This window comes from Vicugna pacos, chromosome 15, assembly GCF_048564905.1.
Source record: "Vicugna pacos chromosome 15, VicPac4, whole genome shotgun sequence".
Taxonomy (NCBI): domain Eukaryota; kingdom Metazoa; phylum Chordata; class Mammalia; order Artiodactyla; family Camelidae; genus Vicugna; species Vicugna pacos.
Genome location: NC_133001.1, coordinates 16,354,935 through 16,372,373, shown reverse-complemented (window position 1 = coordinate 16,372,373; position 17,439 = coordinate 16,354,935). Strand labels below are relative to the sequence as shown.

At 32.8% G+C, this 17,439-nt stretch overlaps 1 protein-coding gene and 1 non-coding gene across 3 annotated transcripts in view; both read right to left on the bottom strand.

Moving 5' to 3' along the window:
• USP34 (ubiquitin specific peptidase 34) overlaps nucleotides 1-17,439 on the bottom strand; it is a 203,801-nt gene that overhangs the window by 151,352 nt on the left and 35,010 nt on the right. For both annotated transcript variants that reach the window (XM_072937675.1, XM_072937674.1), the window contains 3 exons: nucleotides 10,926-11,343; nucleotides 5,541-5,591; nucleotides 5,240-5,389 (listed from right to left, as the gene is read on the bottom strand). In XM_072937675.1, the coding sequence (XP_072793776.1) occupies nucleotides 5,240-5,389; nucleotides 5,541-5,591; nucleotides 10,926-11,343 (619 nt within the window). The remainder of the gene's footprint in view (nucleotides 1-5,239; nucleotides 5,390-5,540; nucleotides 5,592-10,925; nucleotides 11,344-17,439) is intronic.
• Nucleotides 1,228-1,329, bottom strand: LOC116279441 (U6 spliceosomal RNA). Its single transcript, XR_004188805.2, has one exon. It is a non-coding gene; the product is annotated as a U6 spliceosomal RNA (small nuclear RNA).

Below are 17,439 nucleotides of genomic sequence, written 5' to 3'. Positions count from 1 at the left end.
ATGCCCAGGAGTGGGATTGCTGGATCATATGGTAAGTCTATTTTTAGTCTTTTGAGGAATCTCCATACTGTTTTCCATAATGGCTGCACCAAACTACATCCCACCAACAGTGTAGGAGGGTTTTCTTCTCACCCTCTCCAACGTTTATTATTTGTGGACTTTTTAATGATGGTCATTCTGACTGGTGTGAGGTGATACCTCATTGTAGTTTTGATTTGCATTTCTCTGATAATTAGCGATACTGAGCATTTTTTTCATGTGCTTATTGGCCATTTGTATGTCTTCATTGGAGAATTACTTGTTTACATCCTCTGCCCATTTTTGGATTAGGCTGATTTTTTTTTTGCTATTAACTTGTATGAGCTGTTTGTATATTCTGGAAGCCCTTGTCAGTCACATCGTTTAAAATATTTTCTCCCATTCCATGGGTTGTCTTTTTGTTTATCATTTTCCTTACTACGCAAAAGCTTGTAAATTTAATTAGGTCCAATTTGTCTATTTTTGGTTTTACTTGTATTGCCTGGGTAGAATGCCCTAAAAAAACACTACTAAGATTCATGTCAGAGAATGTTTTGTCTATGTTTTCTTCTCGGAGGTTTGTAGTGTCTTGCCCTATGTTTAAGTCTTCAAGCCATTCTGAGTTCATTCTTGTGAATGGTGTGAGGAAGTATTCTATATTCATAGATTTACATGCAGCCGTCCAGCTTTCCCAATACCATCTGCTAAAGAGACTGTCTTTTCTCCATTGTATGTTTTTGCCTCCTTTGTTGAGGATTAATTGACCGTAGGTGTGTGGGTTTATTTCTGGGCTCTGTATTCTGTTTCATTGATTTGTATGTCTGTTTTTGTGCCAATACCACACTGTTTTGATTACTGTAGCTTTATAGTATTAAGCCTGGGAGGGTTATGCCTCTAGCTTTGTTATTTTACCTTAGGGTTGCTTTGGCAATTCTGGGTCTTCTGTGATTCCATATAAATTTTAGGATTATTTGTTCTAGTTCTGTGAAAACTCTCCTGAATAATTTGATAGAGATTACACTAAATCTGTAGATTGTTTTGGGTAGTATGACCATTTTAACAATATTAATTCTTCCAATCCAAGAGCATGGGTTATCTTTTCATTTCTTTAAATCATCTTTAATTTCCTTCATTAATGTTTTATAGTTCTTAGCATATAAGTCTATCACCTCCTTGGACAGGTTTATTCCTAAATATTTTTTTGATGAGAAAAATATCAAATACTTCACATATCTGCATGTCATCCTTGCACAGGGACCATGCTAATCTTTCTGTGTCGTTTCAATTTTAGTATATATGCTGCCGAAGTAAAAGTTCTCACCATAAGGGAAAAAAAAACTTGTTAACTATGAAAGGTGTCAGACGTTAATTAGATTTTCTGTTTCAATCATTTTGCAATATATACAAATACTGAAAAACTAATGTTATATGTCAATTACACCTTAATAAATTTAAAAAAGAATGACACGTAGGTAGAACTTACTTTACCAGATATTGAGAATCTTATAAAGCTGAAGAAATTAAGATGATAGGCAAATAGCATAAGACTTATCAAACAGACTAAATGGAATATACTAGAAATCCCAGAACCATGCACATAAAGACATTTGATCTATGACAAAACAGAAAGGGGAAAGGACTGAATTTGCTACAGTGATAGGACCAGTGGTTTTCTATATGGAAAAGAAATATGTCCTTTTTCTTTCCTCACTATAAGTTTTGAGCTTCTACAGTTTGCTTTTTCCCCTCTCCTGGTAATAAGAGAATTCTAGTAGCCCTTCTAAGTACATATTAAAAATTTCAGGAATCAAAAAACGTTCTATGCTCCCTCATAACTGCAGAAATGCAGACAATGCTCTGCACCATAAAGCTAGTTTTAACAAAATTACAAAATGAAAACTTAATAGAATTGTCAACAAATTTCTCCTGTCTGGTGTGGAAATACATATTCCCATCCTAACTGGATATTAAATAGTCCTTGTTAGTATTTTTGTAAAAGCAATCTTAGGATACAGAGTTCAGAAATTGTTATTATGCTCTCTGATGTGTTACTGCAAGTTTGCATCTCTGATTACACCTCTTACTAATTTGTCATATCTGTTTTCTAAAGCACATATTCATGAGGTTTCTTTATTAAGGCTCACTTGTACTTTTCCATTCATGCTAATTAAATAAATCCCATGACTCTTCCATTCTTTACTCAAAATCCTTAGGCTTTAATTATTTTAAAATTAATAAAAGGTGTTATGTCTGAGATGACTAACTCAAGCAAAGAGTTGAGGGCTGAGGCAGGATACTATGAGCTAAAACCAAAGATAACTCACCATGCATCTCAGTGGAGAAACTTTTATGAGAACTCTGCATTCTATTTTATTTCTCTAACCTGTACTGAACATTGGTTAACTGCTTTTGCTAAAAACTAAAAGCCAATACAAACCAAGAAAACTACATAAAGATTTTTGCTATTTTTTCTTTCCTGTGGATACAGCCATTACTACTAAGAACAGATCCTTATAATAGCGGAGTAATGTTTGTGCAAAACTGAGCAATCTCCTAACAGTCAGTGTTAGTTTAGCAATGCTAAAGCAAACTTTTGAGACTGAAATAAATGCATGAGCTTAAGATTATTATCAGATGTGAACCTTAATCTGATGAAGTGAGAGTTTTCTTTCTTTATTGATAATTCAGGTAAAGTGAGTTTTCCCATGCTGCAACCTAAGGTTCTAGGATATAACACTCCCCACCTGATAAAGTCACCTTTCCTCATTAAGAGTGAGGGAACCACCCTAGAAAACAAACAAAATGGTTTGGTTCCCAGGAAATTATATAAACATGTTTTCTTCTGAAGGTATCATTTACTATAATCAATTGTGGAAGAAACATGTACTCAATAAGGTAAGTCCCCAACTATCTTACCATAAGAGTGGTTTATAATTCATGGAGTTTTTGCTTTTCAAGGAAAGAATTGTCCAAAAATCCAATAAATTTTTTCATTATTTAAATATATCAATTTTTGGTTCCTTTGTGAAAGCCCATGAAAAACCAGATTCCTAAATAAGGGAACTTCAGCCTTACTGAAGCTGAAGTAACATGACTAAACAAGCTGCTATTTCTCAAGAAAAGAAATGAGACATATAGAAACGACCAGGGTTTATAATGTACAATGACCCACTAGAAGAAACCACAAATGTTCTAGGATTAATTGTATGTGACTAGAAAATTCTGAAATTTAAAGGCCCTAACATTTCTCAAAATGCAAAGGGATGTCTCTATCAACTGTTTAAAGTGACCAGGAAGTATTTATATAAACTTCAGACAGGATGATCAAAACTCTAGCAAAGGTCACAAATTATGCCAAAACTCCTAATGCTTTAAATGTCACCAATCCTTTACAAAAAACTCCAGACTCAGGGTGGGAGTGGGCGAACAGTGTGCAGAAACCTTAATCACTAAAAGAAGTGCTCTTTTTTGCACCAAAGTATTAGCTATATTTAAAAAATTACAATAAAAGAGGGCCAAATCAAAAAATATTTTTTATGAAGAAAAGGTGCCAAATGAGTTACTCAATAGAGTTATAAAACCTTTGGTTAAAAAGTACGTATGTTATAGTCTCAGAAAAAAATAAACATAGATTATAGTATCTAAACAATTACATTATTAATTTAAACAGCATGATTAATTTTAACTTTAGTTTAATGGTCTCAGTTGAGTTACAAGATAGTTATGCTAAATGACAACAGTCCACCAATTAGCAGTCATAAAAAAGTGTTAAAGAGAAAGATCAAACAGAATCTAAACCTTATTTTAGTAAAGAATTATTTTTCAAGATATAGTAATGTTAGTCTTTAATGAGCCTTCCATAACAGACTTTTAACCAAAATTAATAACATTAATTAAAGAAATACATTTTAATTCAGGTAACATTCCTGATTAAGGAAAATTACTGATAAATCATTTTGTGAATTTTGGATTTCAAATTCAGTTATATGCCTTCTCTAAATTTACCAAAGTGTAAAATTAAAATGTAAACAAAGATTTAAAGTTTACTCAAAAGTTTCTATCTTGTTTTTTCTCCTAAAAGAAGACAAACTGCATAGAACTTCCTTTCAAACAAATAAGGTCAATCAGAGTAACAGAATCTGGTTAAATGTTAATAGCTAAAATAAGTAACAGCTACCAATCACTAGCGCTTACTATGTATCAGGTGCTATAATAAGAGCTTAATTCCAAGGGTAGATCACCATTTTTATCATTCCTATTCTACAGACTGAAAAACTGAGGTTCAGATTCAGGACTCAAACGCAACTATGAATCCAAAGCGTACATTCTTTAACCTACCATGCTATACTGCCATTGTATGCAGTATATTTTCAACCTGTCAGAAACCAAGGAACCTGGGAACTAAAAATGACCTTGATGCAAATGTTTTATTTCCAATACGTAAACATGGATGTCCAGATACTCAATAAACTTGAGTAAACCCAGTATTCTTTCCAAACAATGCAACAAAGTATTCACAGTTGAGCCTTTTTTTACTCTGTATTTTTACTATATATACATACTATAAACATTTCACATTATTATTTAAGGTAATTCAGTTAAGAAATAAGGCTTTGGTATAGCAAAACTAACTTTACCAATTCTTTAAAAATGATGACCAAAATAGAAGGCAATTACAGGTTGAATTTTAATATATAGGTAGTAAAAATTATTTATCTCTGCTTTCACACTTTTTGTGCTTCACAGTAACTGACATTCACAACACACAAAAGAATTACCTTTTTTACAAAGGCTAAAAGAAATGTTGAGTCTCTACTTGTAATATACAGGGAAGTGAGGCACACTGTAGTAGTTCCCTTGACTAACCATAATAATTAAAACCTCTAAAAAGCCAAAAATTTCCCAGTACAAAATCCCAGACAAGTAAAGTTAAACTCAAAATAAGACTTCTGTGCATAACTATCTTATATCTTAGACAAAAGTGGAAAATGGCTAAATTTACCTATTTAACTTAAACTCATTTATACAAATTCCAATTAAAATAAAGACTTTCTTTAAAAAGATTTCTGTATTCAATTTTTTTTTCAAATTACAACCCTAAAAAAAAAACACAGTATTGTGCATGCAAATCACTCAAAACCTGCCTTTTCTGGACATAAAATTCATACTATTAAAATATGAGACTACTTCCAAGATTAAAACCAATTACAAAAATACTTACATTAGATACCACTGTAATAAATGCATGTGCTATAAGAAATGGCAAAGTTTCAGGAGTCCCATATTCAAAGCAATCCTTCATGAGAGAAAGGCCATTTTTCCCACAAAACAAACATACGTAACGAAGCAAATGCAATGGTACTTCTACATCCTGAGGAAAAAAAAGGAAATTTTAAAAATTTTCATTTTATTATCAGTACTAGAAAGACACTGATCAGACATAAAAATAAGCTCAAAAGACTTATGAACAAAAAACCAAATTTTTCATAAGCCTAAAGAATAAAAAAAGATAAAACACTTACATTCATATCACAGAATGCCCCTAATATGTTGCTTTCTTGGGTTGATATATCCTGATTTAAAAAAAAAAGGTAATAAATACAATTACATCATAGTACTACGTGACAATTTTTTAAAACTACAATTTTCTTCATACTGGTTCTACAAAAATTCGTATTTTACAATTACTTCTCATCATAAACGGTAGGATTCCTAATCCTAAATGAAGTTAATATGATTAGTTTTAAAGTATATTTTAACTCTTTTCCAAAGAAATCTTTCTATACTATGTGCTATACATTATTTTGCCTTCTTAAACAAAAACCTTTCCTTAAAGAATTGGAGTAATTCTTGAATACATCTTAACTTTGGTTAAGTGGTTTTGAAACTGTGCTCTGGAATTCCGCAGAGGTATATTCAAGAGTTTCACATGTACATCCCATACATAAGATTTAAACTGCCTGAAAGCATACTCATCCATTGTTGGTGTGAGTATAAACTGGTATGATCTTGTTGGAGGATAATTTGGCAACATCTATCAACATTCCCCTTGACACAGCAATTCATCTTCTGGTTACTTATCCTAAACAGCTAGGAAAAGTGCTGGAAAAATGTAAGTCTAATGATGCTCACTAGAATTATTTGTAACATCTCAAAATTGGAAACAACTTTAATATCCATCAATAGAATGGCTAAATGGTGGCATAACCATCCAGAGTCTTGTGCAGTCTTCAAAAATAATAAGGTGAAATGGCATGAGGGATCATCTTTCAGGAATAATGAAAATGTTCTAAAATTAAAATGTGCTAATGGTAGCACGACAGTACATTTATGAAAAATAATATATACTTCAAGCAAATAATTTTTATGGTATATAAAGTACCTTTAAAAAGCTATTAAAAATAAGATGGATCCACATGCACAGGCATGGAAAGATAGTATGTTGTATTATATTTGTTAAAAATAGAATTTATGAACATGATCTGATTTCCTAATTTTTTAATGTCTGAAAATATATAAAGTATTCCATAACAAACTTTTTGATCAGAGGACGGGGAAAGAGAGATTCAAGGCTTTTTTAACTCCGTATTTTGTATAATCTGTTTTTCAGTCACACTGAAAGTGTTACTTTCATGATCAGAAAACTTGAAAAAAGCTGCCACATTCATTCTTTACTGTTCTCTGTATAGAATATTTAAGTTCTACTGCTAAAATAAAGTTTGATAACAACTGATTGAGAGCATGCATAAAACTCTCAGAACATTTTAAAATAATCAAAAACTGTCCTAAGAGAGGTCAAAACATTTGTCAAAGTAAGTGTACTACATCTCCTTAAATGTATTCCTAAGTCTCTACTACCAGGGCCACAGTTAAAGCTTTAAATTATTCTTAACAAACTTTTTGTCTCCAAAAAGTCCAGAATATAAAAACTCCTGTGATATATTATTACTAAACACAGATTCATGGACCAGGCTGGAATACTAACTGAAGTCAAGATTTTTAGCGCCAACACTTCCAGGGGCACTTTGCATTTGGCCCACGGAAGCTGAGAAAGGCTTAGGGCACTGAGAGCCCACTGGTATACCGAGCACCTGCATCTTCCCTGCTGGTTTCTGTGGAGAGAGGCCTCACACCAGAGATGCAGGTTCTCAAATAACAAGTGGGTGCCAGTCAATACCTTCTAATGCCTGCACTTTTCTGGTGTTGTGAGGACCTGTGGTATTTTTTCCCTCTGTTTTGGTTAAAGAATGAGTAAGACATTTTGTATTGGTATTAAGAAAAAGAAAAGATACCTACTGCCTAACATAGACACAGCCAGAAAATCCTCTAACAGGATTCTACTCTGATGTGCAAAATGTTACTCATGGATGTGGTTACATCTATTTTGGCTACTCAGAAGATCTGTTTTATGATTTCATTATTTCTACCCTACATACATGAATCAACTATCCTAAGGAGTTATTTTAATCTCACTTGAAGTCATATATAAACAGTTAACATAAATCTGTAGGTAACAAATAATACTAAGACCAACACTAGGAATTCTTGCTAAAAGCTGAATCAACATCTTTTTTTTCCCCAAAAGCTCTCATTATGATGATCCTTGAAAAGATTTTAAGAAACCTATCAAGAATTTTTAAAGTTTTCGTTTTTTCCCGAAATCTTCACATTTATTAAATATAATGTCATTCTATTTCTAGGATTAAACAGAGGAATTCACGTATTACTTTAAGAGAAAACAAAAAGAAATAAATGAGTAACGAGAAAGTAATTCTATATCTATTAAGCAAATGTTACTCCATGATCCAACTGTGAAGAACTGATGAGGATGAGGAATAAAATTATTGCTTAAAAAGTAGTCATTGATGTTGGAATTAGATAGCAGTGACAGCTGCACAACTTTGGGGATATACTAAAACTAACTAAATTGTATACTTTAAAGGGGTAAACTAAAAATATTTTATTTTTTAATTTAAAAAGAGCGAATTAAAAAGTCAGTGGAAAGTGGCATGAAAAAAATCAGCAAATTTGGACAATTAAATAACAATGTACGTATTTCATCTGCCTGATTATATTATACATACATTTAACAAAAGAGCAATGGTTTTTCTTCTTTCTACAATTTTTATATTCATTTCACTCTAGGAAAAATAATTTACACTAGGGCATTACCTTATTTGATAGAATTACCTATATTATTCAAGATTAAGAAAACAATACCAATGGTCCACCCAAAAACTTTTAACCTGAATTAGTATTACGTATTTTCAATTACTATATCTTTAAAAATACTATCAACTTCGATAGGAGGGAAAGACAGAGGGAGAGAAGAAGCGAGGGGGAGAAGGAAGGGCTCCAAGTTCCCATCTTATTCGCTACTGGCAATGGATAAATAGTTAGTGATAGTCTGAAATAGTCTGAAATAACTGAGAAGCAGCGTAATAGAATAAGAGCTGAATTCTACAACTCTCTCAGCAATATGCTGTGCAAATGTGACCAAAACTTTTAACCTCTGTAGATCAGTTTCCTCTTATATAAAGTAAGGATACTGACTAAATACCTAAAGTCAAGCTATCAAAACTCTAACACAAGATTACTGAACTTCTCCATGTCTTGGCCAATTCGTACATCTTAAAAAAAAGCAAAAACAAAAATAAAAGGCCTTATCAGGAAAAGATGCATATAGCAGTATGAGAAGACTGGATGGATTACCTTCCTATAAAAAGGAAGGAATAAAAATGTCTACAGTAAGATTCTACTGCACTGCATAATAAATATTAGTTTCCTTAAGATATCTGTGTATGTATAGATAGACACACAGTTTTATAATATATATGTACACTACACCAAGGTTTTGATGTGTGAACCTTTGAAACAGCTGGCCCTTAATATATTTAATAACATGGTCACCAGGATACAAACTAGAAATTTTAGAGTATTTGTAACAGATCATTACTGAGATAAGAGAAATTTGGGAAACTATCATGAACAGAGTATTAGAGAAGCATACATTAATTCTGCATAAGGAGATTAAAATTTTGTATAAGGAGATTCCTCCTTCATTATATCTAAAGGTGGTTTTTACTAGAATTTTACCTGAAGACCTCCGAAGCCATTGCTTTCAACCAAGTAGTCACGTGGACTGATTGTCAAGAATAGTGATAATGGGGCATTTTATTCCACAAGAAAAACTACAAGGGAGTGTGACTATTCCTACATTTGGAGATTACCATTTCTGAAAATCATTTTAAAAAAACTACTAAGGAAATTGATTTTAAGAACAAATGGCAGATTTAGTATTTCTGTAACTATCTATAGAGATTTTTAACTGGAGAAAAAAATACTTCTAAGAAACTCTCCATGGATTTCATATATCTAGGTCCCTAAATAAACTATTTTTAGCATCTTTCAATTATCAATTTAAGGCACTAAAAACACTGTTCATGTGATGTTCTTAAGATTAAATTTTGCAGCTTTGCATGAATGGATCCCCTTTCTGTTGAAAAAGGATTCCGAGATGACATTTTAAAGAAAGATTAATAGGTATCTGATGCTAAATAAGAGATCCATTAAAAGGTTACTAAATGGGAAGGTAACAGACTAAATTCTAGAATATAAGAGTACAAACTGATTTAAATTATGGAGAATTCTCATGGGGAAAATACCCACCTCCTGGGCTATGTTTTTAAATAGTCTCAATTTAATGTGAGAATATTTTCAGTAAAGGGCTATTTTTTTTTCTAGATGAAGAAACTTAGAGAAGTCAGTATGAAGGTTACAGAACAAATAAGCTAGAGAAAATAGGCAGTCTTTAAAAAAAAAAAAAAGCATGTGGTAGATTTGTTAATAGCTGCAACTCTCTCCATTCCTCCATGCATAAAAAGAGAATGTACTTTAAAGTTTAAAATGAAACTTTACCTCTCCTCCAATCCAGAGATGAAGTCTACTTCATACCCCTTTGATCTGAGCTGCCTTTTTGAATTGCTTCAACCAACAGGATGTGGCAAAAATTGATACTGTGTGGTTTCAGAGACTGGACCTTGTAAGAGGCCTTATAGCTTCCACTTTTGCCTTCCTGGATCAATGTTTGGATTACCATGTAAGGTAGTGGAGAATGAGAGACCACGTGGAGAAAAATCCAAGGAGCCCTAAACAACAGCTAGCACCAACTACCATCAAACGTGTGAGTGACACCATCTTGGACTTTCAAAATAAATGCGACTGCGTAAGTGAGGCCACACAAAACCATCAAAGGAATTGCAAAGCCAACCCAAAGAATAATGAGAAATAATAAATCACAGTTGTTTTAAGCCATTAATACATTGTCATGTAACTATCTGAATTCCTGCTATGTGTAGAAAGAAATGCCATTATCTAAATAAACCTAAGGTAAGTTACTAATCTCTTGGGAAGACTTGTGAAAATATCACTAGTGGAATGGGTCAAGTATCTTGACTTACAAAAGAAAATATTTTTATTTAAAACTAGTAGTTAAACGTAATTTGTTAACCGTTTTTTTCTTTACAAAGGCAATTCCAAATTCTGTTAACCTATGTTTCTAAGAATGAAATACAAAATTCTGTGTGCTTCTTTTTCCTCAGTTATTACTTTTTCAAATAGTTAAAGTAGAGCATAGATCTATGTCAGCAAAATGTTTCTATCAATGACTTTAACTTTTATGAGTTCAGTTTATAAATTTTTCCTTAATAGACCTATGCTGAGCAAATGTTCAACACAAGTTGCTAAAGAAATGGTCTGAAAAAATCTGGAATAATTTTCATAACAATAGTGATTTTTACAATTTTTCTATCAATAATGACTGTCTTCATATTTATTCAGAAGTGAGATAATACGAACATAACCATGACTTAGTATACTTAAAATTCACAATGCTTATTTTTACATACCTCTATTGTAGGATGAGTATTATGCTTGTAAGCAGTATATAAGGGAAACTGAATTTGAAAAACTTTTGCCACACACAGTAAGAGTTTTTCCTTCTCATCTGTACTCCATAAACTAAAAGGATCAGAGCTCTTCGAAGATTCCTCCTCAGTCAGATTACAAATTCTTGTAGAGCTTGATTTTTTTTCTATTTTTTGTCTCTCTGTACTTCCTTCATTACACTCTTTTTCTATATTCAGTGGTTCTTCTGCTTGATTACTCTCATCTTGCCACGTGGACTCTATGTTAATAGTAGTACAATGTTTACATAGCTGGTCCCGGAGCACTTGAACTTGGGCAATCACTAAGTTAATAAGTGCACACACTACTTGGTTAAAAATCTCCAAATGTTTATATTCTTTGAAGCAGCATAGACATTGCCTATAAGAGAAAAAATTTTTCAATAAATCAATGCTTCCAAGAGAGGAAATAAATACATCTTTCTAATGAGCAACATTAAAAAAACCAAGTAAGTAAATACTAAAATACTTTTCTTCAAATGATTTTTATTTCCTCCTTCCTGATGGTATAGCACCATAGTAACTTATAAATATAGCATCACACCAAAAACTATCACTTGTAAACAGTCACCATGTTAGGTTGACAGCTATTATCTTCAGCTTTATGTATCTATCGATCCTTCAAGACAGGAACTGTGGCTGTATCGGGGGAGGGTACAGCTCAGTGGTAGAGTGCATGTTTAGCATGCACAATGTCCTGGGTTCAATCCCCAGTACCTCTATTAAAAAAATAAATAAAACAAATAAATCTAATTGCCCTCCCCCCAAAAAGGAAATGTGGCTTTATCTTTGCTTCTCTAAGTACTAAGTATTCAATACATATTTAATAAATATCAGGAAACTGGCTTTAATAAAATACCTTATTAGTAAACCTAATTGGTTATTTTACATAAGGGATTTTGTGGTTAACTAGTAAAAAAGCTACATTTAAAAATTAGTAATTTGCTTAAAGGCTACTTGGAAGCTACCCTACTTGGCAGATCAAAAGTGTTTAGGAACAACACACATAATTCTTTAACTTCAGCTCCAGTAAAAAATAAAAATAAATGAAAACAGTAAGAGTCAATAATTATTACACACAAACTTAGTTCTCTTTAGACATGCTCAATTAGTAGCATAATGCCTGGCATACTGTGAGTTATCAAGAGTCTGGTGGATCAGTAAGTAAATGATACACAAGTACCAGGTTATAATGTATCCAATGACAGATAACAGTTAAGTGATTACTAATTACAATCTGCACCTAATTATATATTATCAAAAAAGGTACATCTACACTGTACCAAATAGATTACCAACTTCCTGTATAACCATAAAAGAATAATCTCATTTCCCCAAGTGTGGCAGATTTGAAGCATGGCCACAAATTCTTTAATACTCTTCCCTTTAAATGCTGAGGCCCAACTTTCCTCCTCTTGAATGTGGATCAGACTTAATGACTAGCTTCTAATGAATGGAATGTGGAAGAAATGCCAGTGTGTGACCTAAGAGACTAGGTCGTAAAAGACATTACCACTTCTACCTTGCTCTCTTTTGGATCACTTGCTCTGGAAGAAGCCAGCTATCGGGGGAAGTCAGCTATCTGGCAGAGGCTATCAGTCTTGTAAGACACTCAAGAAGGCCATGGTAAGGTCCACATGAGAAAAAACTAAGGCCTCCCACTACCATCCAGCACCAACTTGCCAACCATGGCAGTGAGTCAGCTTGGAAGCAGATTCTCCAGCCCCACAAATGGTCATCTAAAGATGACCATAACTTGGCCAAATCTTGACTACAATCTTATGAGAACTCCAAGCCAGAACCAACCAGCTAAACCATTCCCAAGTTTTTATCTATACAATGATAAATAATACATGTTTATAATTGAGATAATAAATGTATCTCTGAGGACAATAAATGTTTGTTGTTTTAGGCACTATTTTTAGAGTACTCTGTTACACAGAAATATATAAATGATACATCAGGACTGTGTTCTCAGTTGCAAAATGAAAAGGTTTTATCTCTAAGTCCTCCTCTAGTTTTAAAATTCTATAGTATCAATTCTACAAGGAGAAAAATTAACATATTACACAACAAAGATTTTCTGATGAACAGCTTCTTCCTTTACATTTAGGAAAAACCAAGTTCAAAGTGAAGGATCATATATTTGACTACCTTTCTTCAGTGAAAATGGAATCTGAACTTCCCCTGAAAAATGACCTTCAAGTCAGATTTTGGATTACAAAAGCCAAAAGGCAGTCAAATTTACTCCAGAAATGCACTGTCAAGAAATGGACATTAAACTGCTTAACAACTGACTAGGAAACTAATCTTTAAAGACAAAAATGATACACAAACAAATTAAGAGGTAAAGTGGATCTAGATCTTTACAGACCCAAAAAAGGAGAGCTGAGAGTCTAAGTGAAGATACACATTTACCTTTAAAATAATTATATATTACTTAAATTATACATTTTATTGTATATTCAATTCTGAGAAGTCTAAGTATTTGAATTCTCAATACAGCATTTCTCTCTATATCCAAACCCACAATGCAAGGGGGGAGAAAGTGCTATTTTTTAAATAAAAAACATCACTTTCAGTTAAGCCCAATTTGATTTTACACATTTATTTCTTCTCTGTTCTAAACTGTACTACAAATATACTAAAGAAAAAAAAAGTCGTAAAAGAGATAATGGAAGAAAAGATGACAAACAGCAAGAAATTTTGGATGATAGAAAAGGGAAGAACAGGCGGAGGGCAGAGCTCAGTGCTAAGAGTGCGCGCCTAGCATGCACAAGGTCCTGGGTTCAATCCCCAGTACCTCCATTAAATAAATAAGTAAATAAACAAAACTAATTACCTCCCCTCCCCTTGGAAAACAAACCCAAAACAAAAAATTTTTAAAAAAAAGAAAAGGGAAGAATAATAAGTGACAGTGTAGAATAAACTTTGAAGGGGCTATAGATGAATATAATCAGCAAAAAGATTCTCCCCATAGAACACCGGAAAGCTCAGGACTAAAGAGCTTCAGATACCTCTGAAGGCAGAAATGAAGCTCAGTAGAAAATAGGACCAAATCAAAGGTTCCATTAAAACCTGCAGGTTCCCATTCCAGATAGCAAGGATACTATCTACTTGACCCAGGGAAACAAGAAGTTCTTCCTGTACATAATGTGAACAAGATAAACGCAGGAACACCATACACTATGGAAGATAGAAATGATACAAGAAACTGAAAGCGAGAGAATTAAGTTGAATGGTGAACCTCCCAAAGTATCCTCCCTTGTCCAACCACCTAACTAACATATCTCATGGCCAAAGATTCAGAAAATGTGATCTAAGAGAAAAGCCCATTTATCCCTAGTAAGAAAGTCTGTTCACCATTTTACCATCATGCAATACAGGCCAACATCTGAGATGCCCCATTAACACAGAACTTCCAATCCATTTTTCAGTGATCCCCTCTTAATCATAAAAGGATAGCCAAGGACTTTCAAGAAAAAGCTACATCACCAAAGACAGATCAAAACAAACAGAAAAAAGAAATTCAGAAGAAGAAGATAAAATGCAGGAAGAAAACAGGTTTTAATTAATTTATATCTTCAGAGACATGAAAAATACTAGATTACTGAAACAAGAACGAACGATTATTTTAAAAATGCATTCCAATTACCAAATAGAGCCCTTTAATGTGTACAAATATGATTATATAGCTTTTGCATATATATGTATCATCCACAATTTAAAAACCAACTAAAGTAACAGTAACCTGTAAAATTCAACAGAAGATCCAGAAATAAAACTGGAAAAATCTCCCAGAAAGCAGAATAGACAAAGTTAGATGACAGGGAGAAAAAGAAAAACAATCAAGGAAATAGAATATCTGACTGATAATGTTTTCAAGAAGACAGAATAGACAAATATGGAGTTGAGCAAATTATAAAACTGAAAAAAAAAATTCAGAACTGAAAACCCACCACAACATGTAACATCATGAAATTTCTGAAGCCGATGAGGGATATAGACCCTAAAAGCTTTCAGGGAGAGTTTGAAGAGTGACAAGGAAAAGCTCAGGAATAAAAATAACTAATACTTCTTGAAAGTAGCATTAGAAGCTAAAATGCAATGAAACAACACTTTAAAAATTCTGAGAGAAAATAATTTTCTATCTAGAATTCTGTACACAACGTAAGTTATCGATAAGAGTACAAGAGACTATTTTTTAGGTCAGAAAGGTCTAAAAACCATTTGCCTTCCATGTACCTTTTCTCTAAAAAGATGTCATCCAAACAAAGAAGTAAACCAATGAAGACGGCATGGAATCCAGGAAACTAGAGATCCAAAAGAAAAGCAAAAGGAATTTCAAGGATGATCTAAAGAGAAGATAGCTGTTTTAGTAACCCTAGTGAGGGATCAATACAGATTAGATTAGGAAGATTAAGGCCAAAGGGAAAGGGAGGGAAATAACAGATCACCTAGCAATGTATACAAAAATGTAAACACTAGTACTAAGAAGGGTTGGAGAGTTTGGGAAGAATTAGTGATCCACACCTAGAAAATTAATCAAATGGAAAACAAGCCAGTAAACTCTAGGAAATAAAGAATTATAACAAAAGAAAAAGAACAATTTATAGCTTTTAAGATATAAAATAAACCAGAGAACCTTTTTTGGCTAATCAATGAGGAATTATTTTTGTTTTTAGACCTATCCTGAGAAGTGATATAACTATACTGAGAGAATGGGGAAGGGTAAAATGGTAAAAATCTTTATATAACAGAAAAGGAAATTCAGAGATTATACCTAAAATTGACAGATGAAGCAACAGCAATATAATAACACTATTTCACAACACAGAAGTTAATATCAAAACCAGTATCTGAAAGAGCTGAAAATAGAAACGAGGCCAAGGAGATAGGTGATAATGGACTTTTTTTATTATCGGCCTTTTCTTACCAGTTTATTTTCTATATTCTGTACACCGAGGTGGGGAGGGTACAGCTCAGTGGTAAACTCTGTACACCAGTATCATAATACCCTTCCACTCTCTGAGCTTATCCTATCTTTTCAGCCCTATCCCTATCACTACGCCTGATAAGACTATTAGCCAAGCAGAGTTCTATGTTGCCTATCTGAGTAGAGTATACTTACATTTAAGAACACGTAATGATAAAAATTTCTAAATGACTAGCATAAAATATGTAGCTTCAAGTAATATAATCAAAATACTAACTAAAAGTTTATTCATGAGGAACCTATATGTGAAAATTAAATTACTTTAACCTGGATTCCATAATTCCATCTAACAACAAATATTCCAATGGATCTAACATTTTCCCTGGCCTGGTACTGATGAGCACATGAAAGGACTGTTAATACACAGTATCCAACTTTAGCAAAAGTTATTTTACTTATGACCTAATTTCTGAAAAGCACTACTTTGGATAGTGGTCAGTATCGATACCCCTCTGGTCAAATTGCTTAATGCCAAAATAAAAAGCAGAGCCTTAAAAAGTGCAGAACAGACATTAACTTATTCAAAAGCAATAGTGCCTAAAACTGCTCTAAAAAATAGAACATTATAGCAACTTGTAAAATTCAATAGAAGGTCCAAAAGTAAAACTGGAAAAATCTCCCAGAAAGTAGAATAGACAAAGTAAGATGATGGGGAGAAAAAGAAAAATAATCAAGGAAATATAATACCTAACTGATATTATTACATTTATTAATTTAAATTAATAACAATTTTATTACAACAATGAAAGACAATAGCAATGTTGTGTTAGTTTCTGGTGTACAGTAAAGTGATTCAGTTATACATATATATTCTTTTTCAGATTCTTTTCCATTATAGGTTATTAAAAGATATTGAATACAGTTCCCTGTGCTATACAGTAGGATCTTACTGTTTATATAGTTTATATATAGTGCTTTGTATCTGCTAATCTCAAACTTCTAATTTATCCCTCCCCTGCTTCCCCTTTGGTAACTGTTAAGTTTGTTTTCTATGTCTGTGAGTCTGTTTCTATTTTGTAAATAAGTTCATTTCTATTATTTTTCAGATTCCACTACTGTTTTTTAAGTGAACATTCTCCTTTACCTATATTCTGGTCAGTATATTAGAAAAATGATTTTTGATCCTTGATAATCTTATGAAAATTAACACTTTTCTCACAGAAAACCTATAAAGAACATTTTGTATGAAATGTGATGGGTCTATTCGTGCACTAAGGTACATTTATGGTACATTTATGGTCCATATAGTCATGGGCCACCAGGTTAAGAATTTCTTTTGTAGGTAAACTGTGCTCTATTAGTAGCTATTTATCCCCTACAAGAACCACAATCTTAATCTAGGCAACAGTGTTTTTTGATGCCCAGGACAGAAACAGGAGGAGGGTGGGCAAGGCAGGCATAAAATTTTTACTATAAAGCACTGTGATCCAACTGGGTATTTTATTGTCACTTCTCTCTTGT